Here is a 15,000-nt window from a genome sequence, read left to right on the forward strand (position 1 = left end):
ACATTTTCTTTCGTAGTGGCAGTAACTGGCCCGCCCGAGCGAGGGTCATCTTCAGTGCTTTCTCTGCCCCTTTTAAATTCACTTGACCACTTTTGAACAGTAGATAATGAAGGTGCAGAGTCCTGGTAAATGGCCACCATCTCTTCGTGAATGATTTTTTGACTTTTTCCTTGTTTTGTAAGGAACTGAATCACAGCGTGGTGCTCGGTTTTCTCCAACATTGTCGCATCAGTCATCATGGTCGTCTTTCACTAAGGATTACTAGGGAACTAATGATCACACACTTATTTGAAATTTTGCATGTGTACCCTCAGATAGTGTCATTAGCTAATGAAATAATTAAATTACCCACATCAATAGCAAATCAACCCAATATCGAGAATACACTGAACGCCCCTCGTACTTGTGTCGCTTGTAATTGTTATGGTTCTATTATATTTCAGTGTATCATTTAAATTATTTTAATTGATTCTGTAAACCTCCTTGAATGCCTGTTTGGTAGTATGACATGGTACAAATAAAATTAATATCAATAAATAATAATTTACTTAGACTAATTTATAATATTTGCTTTTATTAGTATCTTTTAGAAAATACTGTATATAAAAATATACAGTATTGTACTATAACATTACAAGACAAAATATCCTGAATTGGGAAGGGAAGGGAAACATTTCTAAAACATTTGTAGCCTTTTCCAACCTGGCACCCTCCAGATGTTTTGAACTTTCTATAGCCACAGTCAGCATGTCCAGGAGTCAGAAATGAGGGGAACCATGAACCAAAACTTCTCAGGTGTCAATTTGAAGAAGGCAGAAGTACAATAACTGCAAATTTATTTAAAAATGAATACATGCATTTCCTAAAGAAGGATGTTGCATTGATTGCAAAACATCTAGAAGTTAGGTGAACACCTTTACAGAATTCCATATATTTAGGGTCAAAACCCTGTCTTTCCACCATTTTTATTTCACAAATAGGGGAGATGTTAAGATAGACCTTACCTATGAAGAGAGGAGCAGCTGTAAATTTATCCTGCTCACAGAGTTATCTTGGATGATCCTCTTGTAGACTCAATAGCAAGAAAATACATTTAATAAATAAAAGTGCAATAAACAGGGAAACAGGTGCTTCCATAAAGGCAATTAAGTTCAGTTCACATCCCCAACTCCCCATTGATCAGCTGACACTATCCTAGCTATCAAGATTTTGACAGACTCTGGAGAATATAGGAATGTTGGTGTCAGACACCCCAAACAAAACTCATCTACCCACCCCCACGCTTCCCAGGTGGCAAGTATTTTTGGCCACAGGGCTACTCACTAGTCTTAAGAACCTGGAAGTGCTCACACTTAATTCAGTGGGTGAATTCATATTCATTGCTAAACCTCCCTGAGAATAAGCCATGGGAGGTAGGTGAGTGGTCCATTACTCCCAACAGGGATTGATGTCTTAACAGGGTTTGGTCCTTTGTCAAGTCCTCTCAGCCCTCCCAGCTGCTGCTGGAATGCTTTCAGGTGCTTTTGCAGGTGAAATTCGTGTTCCTACATCAGCACCCTTTCGGCAATTGATCCATTGGGATTGCCAGCTTATACAGGAAACTAACCCCCAGCACACAGTCCTGCATCCAGTTGCCAAGGGAATTTAATGTGTTTGGATTTAAAAGAAAAAAGGGATTGTGCACAAGAGTGCTTGCCATTATTTAACCAAGCACACTGGTATTCCCCTCTCCTCAGTGTCCTTGTTAATTTCATCCTTGCATTCCATGCTTCCCTTGGAACCTTTCTGTACTTTGCATTCTACTGAAATAAGAACAACTGAAGTAAAGCTCCTTCTGTAGTTTAGTCCCCAGTCATTTTCCGTTCACCCAGCTGCCTTGATCTAGTTGCTTCCCTGCCCTGGTCTCCATTGCTAGCTGTCAGATATCCAAGCTGGGTCCAGGCCAGGGGTGCCCAGGAAAAGGGCAGCCCATTCTGTTCCCCCAGTCCTAATGAACATTGCTGTACCCCAACTGCTGCCAGCCCTGAGGCAGAAGCCCCCACTGATGCCAATCAGAGTCAGTTAGGTGAAAGCTAAATTTAATACACAAAAGCGTGCCCCTTAAGAACCATGAACCACTTCTGTATGGTGGGCTAGCCTTTCTCAAATAGTGCATCCCATGCCAAAATAGTTTTGAAAATAAAAATTTTCAAAATCTGTTGTTCAAAGTAAAAAAGAAAAGAAATTCCAGCAAATTTCACAAGATCTGGACAACAAATGGAAGTATGTATCTATAAATACATATTTAAATCTTCAACCAGTCGACAATTCACCCTTGTTCTTCCCTTCATGGTATGGGAATTGCATCCTATGGCTATACCTCTGAATTTTTAGGCCCTGGTAAAGTGCACTGTCTGCTCTGGAGCAAGCTTGGCCCCTGCTGCATTGCCACACAATTATAAGAATGAAACCTGGACAAGTTCTTGAAAGGCACTTAGGACATTCCAGTATCTCGGAACCTATTTCAGGCATGATCCATACTTCTAACTTGGGCTTCTTTGCAGGCTTTTAATGTTTTCTTTTGTGCAGGACTTTATGTCACACTCACTGGAACTGTACTTCTTCAGCATGAAGTACATCATAATCAATGTGTTACCTAGTGTTAATTAAGAAGCATCTTATTTATTCTGACTATTTTGGCTATGGATATAGATAAGGATGTCCCAGAACATTCTTAATATATACAATGTTATATGTACTTTCTTGCCCTCTGATATAACGGCAGCCTTTTTTTCTGATAAAGACATAGAAGGATGAGCAGGAAGAACATGATTCAGTATGGTCTTGTAGCGTGTAATACATGGCAGTGTTTTAAAAGGATAATTGTATGCATCTTTACTGGGAGGTAAGTTCCACTGCAGTCAATAGGACTTACTCTATAATAAGTGCATTTAGAATTGCACCCCTCCGATAATCCTTAATTTACTTACACAAGAGTACCTGCATTTCTGACCAAATAATGATAAAAAGTAGTTTATGTTCACACAGCTATTCATGAGGCTTCTACTAGAAAAGGTGTGACAAAAATTCCTGTAAATGGGATCCATTCATATTTCCTATGGAAGTATCCATCACCAAGGCACTTTTAAAATCGAACACTACAGCAATTTTCTCATGCATATGACCATACAAGATATTATCTCAAGTACGTTGCTGAAAAATAGAATGGCTTTTTAATTAAAAAAAGGGATTCTATTCTATTTGAAAATGATTAAATTTCTCAGCAGGATCCTTGTGATATGTACATTCCAAATTTTGAAATGTCATTTGGCAAAAGATTAGCTTTTTCATTAGAAGTGAACAAATTTGGATTTGTTTTGCATGTTTAAAGGAAAGCAGTCCTCTACTAAAATGTCAGTGCCATACAGTGAGCTGGAACAAAACCTGAAGAAAATGTTTCCTACATATTTCCTATATAGTGTAATAAATAAATAAAATAATAAATATTGTGAATGAATTATCACCATTTTCATGCACTGCTATTCATGAACAAAAAACAATTCTGTTCTTGACTCTCTTTTCATAAACAGCGTTTTTTAAGTTCTAGAAAAACAAGCATCTCCAAAGACTCCAATTGAATTAGAAAAGGAAAAACTAGAAAACAATGGAAAAGAAATTCAGTCAGGATCACTTCTAAGTTGCTGAATAGACTTTAATCATAGCAATGGCTAAATGCAGTAACCCTTTTTGAAGGATATTCAGTGGCCCATGAATAATTAGCTTGTTGGTCTTTTTCACTTCTTAATAAGTAAGAGTAAACCCATGAATTTATATAATGTTGTTGGAAATGGTGCAAGGGATTTTTCTATTCTCCAGTTTATATGTTTTTGTTGGCAAGGAGATTGACATATTACTCCATTTTGGTTTCTTGAATTGTTGCCTAGGACCCCTATTATCTATATTTCAGCCCAAACAGACACATCTGCAATGAGTGCCAGGTATGACTATCTATACTACCAGTATGACTACTGATCACTCTGGCCATCTGCAGTGATTTTCAGGCTGTCACCAGATCTGCTGTACCACTGACTGTAATGCTTCCAAATACTCAATTTTTGCTGAGATCTGTAATGCTAGTGTCAGCACCTCTTGCTGCCATGCCATTACTTTTGATTTCTGTATCCTTGTCACCAAAAGGATTGCTACCATTTGTATCTACTGTGCCTGTGGTTGTTTTGGCAGGTACAATATTGGTAGTTATGGACCAACATTTATCATGCCTTTATTTATTTGATGGGTATGCTCTCATCTTAACTACCTCTTCAGTATAACAAAGGATATTGTTGTCTCTAAGTCTTCAATTATAAAATGTGAATTCTGAAACATATATTCAGAAGAAACCCTTGCACAATCACATAATGAAGCATCAGAACCTTTACACTTAATGAAGATCTATGCCTTTATATGGAAGTTGCTCCAGTCCAGCATTTTGTGTCCTATATGAACAATCTTAGTTTTCACTTTTTCCCCAGTCGGATTCTTATTCTAGTTGTGTTACCCATGCTCTCTACCTTCCTCGTTCGCTCTATATTCATTCTAGCTGAATATAGAGAGATCCTTAAGAGAGATCCTGCTGTTTCTTTAGCCATCTGGCTCCCAACATGATGGTTGAGGATTCACCTGTGAAGTCAGTACGTTTCTAAGCAGCAACCTGAATGGAGACAGAAGGCTTTCTATCAAGGAAATGATTTTTTATCTCTAAGTGTAGAACTAGCATGGTTTGAAATTGGCATTTTCTTCGAAATCATATGCCTTGGGTACTTAACTACTTACCAGAAAACAAAGTTTTGTTTGCAAATCTTTCAAGCAGGGCCTAAATCAGTGCTATGGGTCATAACATGCCATTCGGGGCCATGCGGGGGCTGGGCTGGGACTTTGTGGGTGGGCTTCCTTAAAGTGTAAGTCGGGTGGCTGTGGGTTTTTAGTGTTTTTAATTGCTTTTAGGTGATTTTATTTTGCGTATGTTATGGATTCAGACCTGGCTGTACCTGGGGAGCGTATGGGCGCTGCCATCGGGGTAGTCTTGGGCAATGGGTGTTATGGTGTTGGGGGTCTAATGGGTCTGCATAGAAGAAGGCAGAACAGATGGTTGACACCTGTCCCCCCTTCTGGGGGGTTCCGGGTAGGCTTGTCAACTGCCCCTCAGGCCTGACAGTGCTGCTGCTTAATGACAGGTCGGTCCATAATAAGTCATCCCTCATCCACAACTTGATTGTGGATGAGGGGGCTGACTTGGCCTGCATAACCGAGACCTGGGCGGGAGAGGAGGGGGATGTGTCCCTCTTTCAACTGTGCCTGCCCGGGTATCTGGTCCAGCACTGACCATGCCTCGAGGGGAGGGGAGGGGGGGTCGCTTTGGTTTACCGTGCTTCTGTCTCCCTCACGGGGCTTCCTGTTCTCTTGAGGCCGGGTCTAGAGTGCCTCTACTTGGTGTTAGGCAATCGAGACAGACTGGGGATTCTGTTGGTGTACCGTGCACCCTTCTGCCCAACAGACTCCCTGCCTGAGCTGATGGAGATTGTCTCAGATCTGGTGTTGAGGACCCCCAGGACCAACATCCTGGGGGACTTCAATCTTCATGTCGAGACGGTTCTGACTGGGGCGGCTCAGGACTTCATGGCCTCCATGATGGCCATGGGGCTGTCTCAACATGTCACTGGCCTGACCCATGAACATGGACACACTCTGGACCTGGTTTTCTCGATGGGGCAGGAAGAGGGTGATCTGAGGGTGAGGAATTTATGTCTGACTCCCCTGTCATGGTCAGATCACTTCCTTGTGAGGTTTGAGCTCAAGAGTGGCCTTTTCTTCTGCAAGGATACGGACCTGATTGTGCTGGTCTGCCCCCAGAGCCGGATGGATCTGGATGGTTTCCTGAAGGCCCTGGGGGAATTTCCAGTTGACAAGGCTGGTGCTCCTGTCGAAGCTCTGGTCGAACTGTGGAATGGGGAAATGACCAGAGCTATTGACACGATCGCTCCTAAGCGTCCTCTCCCGCCGGGCAGAGCCCGTTCATCCCCTTGGTACACACCTGAATTATGGGCGATGAAGCAGGTTGGGAGACGGCTAGAGCGTAGGTGGAGGAAATCATGGGATGAATCTGACCGAACACACTTAAGAGCCCATTATCGGGCCTATGCTGTGGCGGTGAGGGCAGCGAAAAAGAAATTTTTCTCCATGTCCATTGCCTCCTCACAATGCTGTCCAGCAGAGTTTTTTGGGTGGTACAAGGGCTGGTTCATCCAGGCCCTAAGAAAGACCTGGTACCACCCTCGATGGCCCGCTGTGACGACTTTGCCAAGCATTTTAAGGAGAAAATCGCTTAGATTCGTCACGAGCTGGACTCCACTAGTGACTCAAAGCCTTTAGGGGAGGAGCCAGTGTTGCTGTCTGGTCCACAATTGATGGATGAATTTCAGTTATTGCGACCTGATGATGTGGACAAGGTGCTTGGACAAGTATGTTCTACCACCTGCTTGTTGGACCCTTGCCCATCTTGGCTACTCAAGAAAGCCAAGGGCGGGATAGGGACCTGGATCCTGGAGGTTGTCAACGCCTCTCTGAGCGATGGCCAGGTACCTGCCCCTTTAAAGGAGGCGGTAGTCCGGCGTGTCCTAAAGAAGGCTTCCCTGGATCCAGAAATGGCCACCAATTATAGACTGGTGGCCAACATCCCATTTCTGGGCAAGGTGTTAGAGCGGGTGGTGGCGGGACAACTTCAAGCACTCTTGGATGAAACTGATTATCTGGACCCATTTCAGTCCAGTTTCAGACCTGGGTGTGGTACTGAATCTGCCTTGGTTACCCTGTACAATGACCTGTGCAGGGAGAAGGACAGGAGGAGTGCGTCCCTGTTGGTTCTCCTGGACCTCTCAGTGGCTTTCAATACCATTGACCATGGTATCCTTCTGGATAGGCTAGTGGGATTGGGGGTTGGGGGCACTGCTCTGCAGTGGTTCCATTCCTATCTCAATGGCCGACTCCAGAAGGTGGTGCTGGGGGACTATGGCTCTGTGCCATGGCAGCTATGCCATGGAGTTCCACAGGGAACCATTTTGTTCCCCATGCTATTTAACATCTACATGAAACTGCTGGGAGAGGTCATCAGGAGGTGTGGGCTGCAGAGTCGTCAGTACGCTGACGATACCCAGCTCAACCTCTCTTTCTCAACCAATCCAGGTGAGGCAGTGGCTGTACTGAACCAGTGCCTGGCTGAGGTAATGGGCTGAATGAGGGCCAATAAACTGAAGCTCAGTCCAGACAAGACGGAGGTCCTGTTGGTAGGTGGATCGGGCTTTGGGATGGGGGACTTTGACCTTGTCCTGAATGGGGTTGTACTTCCTCTTAAGGACAGGGTCCGCAGCTTGGGAGTGCTTCTCGACCCAGAGCTATTGTTGGAAGCTCAAGTGACAGCGGTGGCGAGGAGCGCTTTCCTTCAGCTTCAGCTGATCCATCAGCTGCATCCCTACCTGGAGAACAACTGCCTGGCAACAGTGACACACGCATTGGTCACTTCCCGATTAGACTTCTGTAACGCACTCTATGTGGGGCTGCCCTTGAAGATGGTCTGGATACTTCAGTTGGTGCAAAATAGAGCTGCCAGGCTGCTGACGGGGACTGGGCGTTGTTCTCATATAACCCCAGTCCTCCGTCAGCTCCACTGGCTCCCCTTTGAAGTCCAGGCCCAATTCAAGGTGCTAGTTATCACCTGCAAAGCCCTGAACGGCTTAGGTCCTGGTTACCTAAAGGAGTGCCTGCATCCATATATGCCCTCCCGCCCCTTGAGATCGGCAGCAGACGCCCTTCTCCAGGAACCCTCTGTGAAGGATATTAGGAGGGTGAGTACTAGGAGGAGGGCTTTCTCCACGGTGGTGCCCAACCTATGGAATGCGCTCCCCAGAGAGGTCCGCCTGGCACCATTGTTATTTGTTTTTCGGCGCCAGGCCAAGACCTTTTTATTTAAATGCTATTTTAATTGTTAAGGTTTATTTATTGATTTTAAACTGACCAGGCTGTTTCCACTATTTTTTGTATTTTATTTATTCTGTGGGGTTTTTTTTTTTTTGTATTTATAGGCAGGATTTTAATGATTGTAAGCCACCCCGAGGCTTATGCGAAGGGGGCGGCATATAAGCTGTCTAAATAAATAAATAAACACAGGGTCTGACTGTACGACCATGGTCTTGGTTGCGCAGCATTACTTCCAGAGAGAGTCCCGTGTATACAACTCAAACTTAGATGGCAGTGAACTTTTTCAATCTTAAGATGGGTGACTGGAGAACACAAAAACTGGGCCCACAGTTACATCCTAACCATCCTGTTCTTTTGAACTGCCTGTGGTAACAATCTGGGCAGTTACACACTGTCTTCATTCTACCAGATCAGCATTGTTTTTTTGTTGTTATTCCCTTCACCATAACTATCAGCATACAAAAACTTCTGGAATTATTAGTTCCATGGCACTTATTTCTTTCAAATGGAGTATTGGATTCTCCCAGTTACCTTTAGTTCTTCACTTTAATACTGCTAAAGTTGCCAGTACCTAGGAACATGTTACCCCAGGTTGCTAGATTCTTGTTTTTACTAGTTCTTTCACTTGACTCTTTTATTCACCTCAGAGGTTTCTTGTTCATATTCTCTTTTAGAAGGGAAAAAATGGAACTATGCCCATAATCCCAATGCTGACTTTGACTCTGTTACTTTGCCATTCCACAGGAAGATGGTGAACTTCTCCATATTTCCAGGGTGTCATTTTCTTCATCAGCAGGTTCTAGATAAGCTTCATTGTCCACCATCCCATCCTCTCAGCACTGGGCTTAAGCTATGACCATAGACCTTAAAGATATTTCTTTTCACATTGTCACCTGACTTCAATGTCAACCTACAGTCCTACAATTCCTTTGAGGGTAGACCTGGCTATGAAGAATTGAAAAACTTCCCACAGAACAAGAGGTATGAAGAAGGTGCTATTCAGAACGTCTTATGGTACATTGAAGTCCTAGGAGTTGGAGTTAAATAAAACTGTTGCATGGTCAATACCTTCAATCTTTGCCAAGTAGCCTTAGTTATGCATGAAAAAGCAGATGCAGTTTTGACAGAACAGCCTTGCACTCTACATTTTCTTGGGGAAACAGTCGACTAGTTATAACAGCCATTTAGTAACAGCTTGAACACCTTAAAAAGTGATGTTGCTTTCCTGAAAGTGCTGGAGACATGTCTCACAGTTGATTTTTCTGCAAGAAATTTAGTGGGAATTTTTTCAAAATGGTAGTGAAATATCTTCCAAAAGATCATTGCACAGTGCATGCCAGCTGAGTTTTGCTAGATGGTGAATAAACACATTGTTAGTTAGGATAATTAGCTAGGATATTTATAACATAATATTCTTATACTCAATAGCTCTCTGAATTAGTGAGGAGATCCATCAGAAGCCAGTGATCCTAGGGTTTCTCCCAAAATCTGAAAGTTTAGAGTGAGGTCATGTCCACATGGAGGGCCATTTCTCACTGAGCCCCTAATATACATGTATCTAAGACATGTGGCCACCTAATGAAAAGGAAGGACTCCCTGGAGAAGAGCCTAATGCTGGGAACAATAGACAGGAAAAGAAGAAGGGGATGGCAGAGGATGAGGTGGCTAGATGGAGTCACTGAAGTAGTCGGTGTGAGCTTAAGTGGACTCTGGGGGATGGTGGAGGACAGGAAGGCCTGGAGGAATGTTGTCCATGGGGTCGCGATGGGTTCGACACGACTTCACGACTAACAACAACAACAAGACAATTCAGTGTTGTCAGATCCTGCATTCCTGCAGTGTTTTCCATTTATTTAGAGCGGCAATGGAAATAATGTTCATCTCACAGAATCTGGATTCCTTTAAATGACATATGAAGCAGTTACAGAGCTCCCAAAGGGTTGAAATTAGTTTATGTGCAAGCTAAATTTGAATATGTTGGCTGAATTTGATTTCTTCAATGACTAATTTTGAGCCCTTTGCTATTCCCATAGCCTTACACATGTCATTGTTAAATATTTAACAAAAATATGTGTTGTACTCATAGAGGGATGTGACCCTTGAAGGGGATCTAGGGAGCAGAGAAGGTCCCCAGATTTCCTACAGCTGCCCATCCCTTGTTTAGCAAATGTGTGTGCCACCTTTTTGGCAAATAAGGATCAACATACAGATAACTGCCATGAAAAATGATATTCTGTAATTGAAAGGTCAGTATCTTAGACCAGCATTCCCATCCTGGAATTCTCCAGATGTTTTAGACTTAAGCCCTCACCATCTAGTGGCATCATGCTTGGGAAGGATGGATTAACCCATCCCTCCACCTATTGATGTCAACAATAAATATGCATAGGACAATTCAGAAGAAGTAAGGCTCTGATGCTTCATATGATGAGACAGGATCAGATCAATGTGACGCATACTTTACTCAGAAGTAAGTGTAATATGGATCAGGTGAGTAGGGGGGTCCTTAGCCTTATGCATGAAATTTACATTGCAACTGGATACGTTTTTTGCAATGGAAATGAATGGTGTAGGTGACCTGATGCAGACTGTGATCACAGTGTCGCTGTAAGACCACCTTCCCATTATTAGAGCCCCAAGTTTTGAAGAGATAATGTAGCAAACTACATTTGCGCTGGCCCACCTGCTAGCGACCGCCTCGCCAGCTCTCCTCCAACCACATGTGCATTTCAGCTTTCTTTCCTCTCTTCCATCTCTCTCTCTCTCTCTCTCTCACCCCCCTCCTCCTCCTCTTTATACGCCCTTCTCCTGCACCACTTCACCCAACCCAGCTGTTCCTGCCTCCGTCCACAATCCCGTACAGCTGTGCGCTCGCCCGTGTCTCCTGGCTGTTGTCTTCTCGCACGTTGCTCTGCCCACACAGATTCCCAGCCTTGACCTGTCATCTTCGGCCCTGCTTTGTGGAAGGCCCCAGGAAAAGGAGTGAGCCCCTCTGCCTCCTCACATGCAGCCATGACCTTCAGTCAGCAATGCTGGGAGTTGTACTCTAAAACATTTTCAAGACATGACACTGGGGAAAGGATGTAGCCTGATCATGTGAGGTTTCATAACTAAGGAATAGGCAAGGAATGTAGAATGCGGTGATTGGGTTCAGATTATTTATTTCTGTTCCACTTAATAGCTGAAGCTCTTTGGAAAGTTCAGAGTAAACAAAATTTCTGAGCTGGCCCTCCGCTCTCCAGATGTAATACTTCATAAGAACAGAGGTGTAGCTGGGGCTAGTCCTTAGAGTCCTGGTCCTGCAGTCCATGCGAGGGGTGGGGCAGATGAATCAGCCAGAGGGCAGCAGCTGATGGATGCATGGGACAGCAGAAGCAAACTCCTTTCTACTGCTGCACTCATGATGGAGACCATGATTTAAGCTGCACATGCTAGATTTTGTTTTTTATATCAGCACTGGGAAATCATTCTGTTGTTTTAGCAGCCTTCCCTAACCTTGTGCCTTCCAGACATGTTTGGACTGCTGTACCCAGAATTCCTAGTCAATGGCCCTGGTGGATGGAAATTTTGGGAGTTGTGGTCCAAATGCCTCTGAAGGCCACTAGGTTGGGGAAGGCTGTTTTAATTTATCGTACTGGTTTTAGTTGGTTCACTGGAGCAATACACTGGGCCATCTAAGAAGGGCCATAGAAGACCATTAAGGGTATGGTCTAAAAAAATTACCTAGCTGCGCTATTACCTACCAGATCCCCAATTGCTCTGCAGCTTTTTCTTTCATAGGTAAGTGCAGACTTATTGCCATATGTATAAACTGGAACCTGTAAGCTGACAGCATTTTCTTGCTCTAGCAGTACGAGCAATCCAGATGGAGTTGTTTTGATCAGAATCTTCTATATGCTCCCTGACTCTGCATCTCCCATGGTTAATGTAGCAGTTTTAGTGGTGGTTTGAAGAGAAGCACTTCTTGTTCTGTCTGCTGTGGCATCATGTCCTTCACTGAAACTTTGTCTTCCCTGCCCCCCACATTCCAGATGACTTGTACCCCATTCCCCAGGAGGGCCTGGCCCACATTTGAGAACCACTGACCTAGGGCTTCCACTGTTTCCTCACAAAATATCTGTTGAATCAATTAGCAGCTTCGGCGTATATATTTTGTGCTAGTGCTCTAAACTGGTTATCTCTGTGTGTGTCTGTGTGTGTACAACCCGATGCCTAAATGCTGTTAGAGTATTCATTGGAGTGAACTTGATTTTAAAATTCTTCCTAAAATGTCGGTCATTGTGACCTGTTGAATTAATTGCTGCTACACAGAGTTTGGTTTTAATAGTGCATGTTCATAAAAGCTGGTTTTGCATTTCTTAAACCAAAGGATTATGAATTAACTGAGTATTCTGCATTGTCGTGTAAACTCCCTTTAAAAATTGACAAGATACCCCCCTCCTTTTAAAATTAATGTATATATTCAGAGGAGTTTCCAAAGGTATGACCTTTAGGTGAACCCCTTTAACCTTCCCCTTAATTATTTGTTTGAAGACAGTGTCGTGTTGCCCTGCTGAGAGTGAGGAACCATAATGCATTGCAGCCTTGTGAGTAAAGGAGTGTTGTAAGGAAGTGGAAAGGGACATAAATAGGGGGACCACCAGATGTAAATAATAAAAAGTGGTTGAAGCTGAAATAAAAACTGAAAAAGCAATTTAATTTACCTTATGAGTGGCTAAGTTGAAGAAAGCAAGGGGCAGCAAAGCTCAAAGTGGAGGGGAATCTGTTGTGTGTTACTAGCCCAAGTACAGTATGTGATTGTTTCATTCCTTAAACCTTGCCATCTGCATACACCATTAGAAGCTCTCTGAAGAGAAAACAGTCTTATCAGGCTTTTCTGCTAATCTCTTTTGGTGTTAACTTTAGCTGATAAAAGGCATACTGGCTGCAGAAAGCTCAGGTCAGACCCTGTTTGGTCAGTGTGGCAATGTTACTGGAAAGCAGCTAAGCAAATTAAGGTCTATCAAAGACCTTTGTCTTAGAGGACAGAGATATGTCTCGAAGTTACAGTATTATGTTAAGAATATGGCCACAGTGACAGAAATCATTATTATTTAAAGAAATGGGCTATAAAAAGCAGTCTTTAATGCCTGGCATTGCCTTTGACTAATTATAAGGGACAATATTTTTGACAACTGCAATGTAGTTAAATAATAAACAATGTCTTTGTGTAAACAAAAAGATGCAAAATAGCCTATATAGTCTTTGGAGTCTATATACATCATCTGCCAGTTGAAATTCCCACCAGCATACAGTTGCCTGAGATAGTATATTGCAGTGAAATGAACTTTGAGTCCTCTGGAAGAAATGCAGTTACTAATGCCGAAATTATGGGTACTGGAACTGTACTGACTTGGTAAAATGAGTTTATGTTTATTAATTACTAGCCTTATCAGAAGCTTACTGGAATTTCTGTTAACTTCAGTGAAAGCTGAATCAGAGCTTTAACCAATGAGCAGTACAAAAGTTGTGTTGAAAGACAGACATATTAAGTATTTCAGAAGTGAATTAAAACGTAGTGTTCATCTTTATTAGCACTGTGTAGGAATTGCTAGGCTGGAATCTAAATGACAAAATGCTAGATGAAACCTGAACGTAACAACTAGTGTCCTAAGAGCACACAGGACAGGCATATAAACAAGAGAGATCAAAACAAGTGTGACACATGAATGATAGAAAATGGCTTTAACTAAGCTGTGCAATTCAAATAATTTTTTTTTAAAAATCATTTTACTGGGGTTGGTTTGAAAAGATTGTCTGTTGTGGTTTGTTATGTATTAACTTAATGGGGAAATATGCAAGCATTTATTTTTGAATTACCCACAAAATTAAATCCAGGCTTCCCTTGCCAAATAATGGGCTTTACCTAACTTTCTGATGACTCGGATGCTGCTTTAGTTATGGTACCTGATTGGAGAAGAAGTTATTTCAGGCTTAATATTAAACACATGTACCTGCAGTTCCCTGTTTTTATCAAGTTGAAATGTGCCCCAGTTTATGGTTGGAAGTTGCCTTATGCTCTTTGCCCTGGGTGTCCCAGTCTTGGTTGAAAAGGTCGCCCCCAACTGGCACTGACCTCCAAATGACCCTTGACTTTACAGGCTTAAACTGCAGGAGTTGCAGAAGAGCAGAAGTTCTTTCTGGGCCAGCACTTATTGCTGCTGTGCTGGTGATAAAACTTCAGACAGCCTAATTGATGGCTTTGCTGACCTAACAATACCTTGTGAAAGCACAGAATAGCTAAGCCTGGTCCTCATTTATGGACAGCTGCAATGGTAGTTGAATTGCTTAGGATGAAAATAAATGAATAAATACATACATAAATAAAGCCTTCCACAGAACCAGGCTTCTAGTTGGTTAAATAATTTTGCTGTATAAATCGTTTTTGAAGTCAGATATTTCATTGGACATGATTTCACTTTGATTCCCTATCTCCTGGTAAATACTTTTCTAACTGAAAAGTTACATTATGGCTTTAAAGAAATATTTTTTTTTCATGTACTGCAGCCATGCCAAGGTAAAAAGAAAAAAGGGTGTTCTAATGATTTTTTTTTTAAGTACAGCATTAAGCTGACAAACAGATTTCTGTACTCTGTGTTCTATTTCAGGTTTATTAATGCCAGAAGAAGAATAGTACAGCCTATGATTGACCAGTCAAATCGAGCAGGCAAGTTTCAAGTAGTATCTGTATTCATGTCCAACAGGCACAAATCCTCATCAAGTTATTCTTCAGGAATCCCTTCACCTGGTAAATAAATGCTTCCAATAGGCATTCTGGGAGATTTTTTTTCCAATGTCCCCAGAATTCCACTATAGGAAGCAACTTCACTAATTGGTGCTAATTGGAGATTTCCCACCCTGACTCTACTGAAACTGCTTTTTATTTTCTCTCTGAATTGGTAATTGGGTACAAGTACTAGTGCCACAAGCAGTTTGTTTGACTGGGAGCAC

General features: G+C 42.6%; 1 protein-coding gene across 11 annotated transcripts in view; it reads left to right on the forward strand.

Annotated features, from left to right (window-relative positions):
* The window catches only part of MEIS2 (Meis homeobox 2), a 277,832-nt gene that overhangs the window by 256,387 nt on the left and 6,445 nt on the right, over window positions 1-15,000 (forward strand). For all 11 annotated transcript variants that reach the window (XM_044436094.1, XM_044436097.1, XM_044436098.1 and 8 more), the window contains one exon: window positions 14,658-14,716. In XM_044436094.1, coding sequence (XP_044292029.1) covers window positions 14,658-14,716 — 59 coding nt within the window. The remainder of the gene's footprint in view (window positions 1-14,657; window positions 14,717-15,000) is intronic.

This window comes from Varanus komodoensis, unplaced genomic scaffold, assembly GCF_004798865.1.
Source record: "Varanus komodoensis strain SLA01 unplaced genomic scaffold, ASM479886v1 scaffold3, whole genome shotgun sequence".
NCBI lineage: Eukaryota > Metazoa > Chordata > Lepidosauria > Squamata > Varanidae > Varanus > Varanus komodoensis.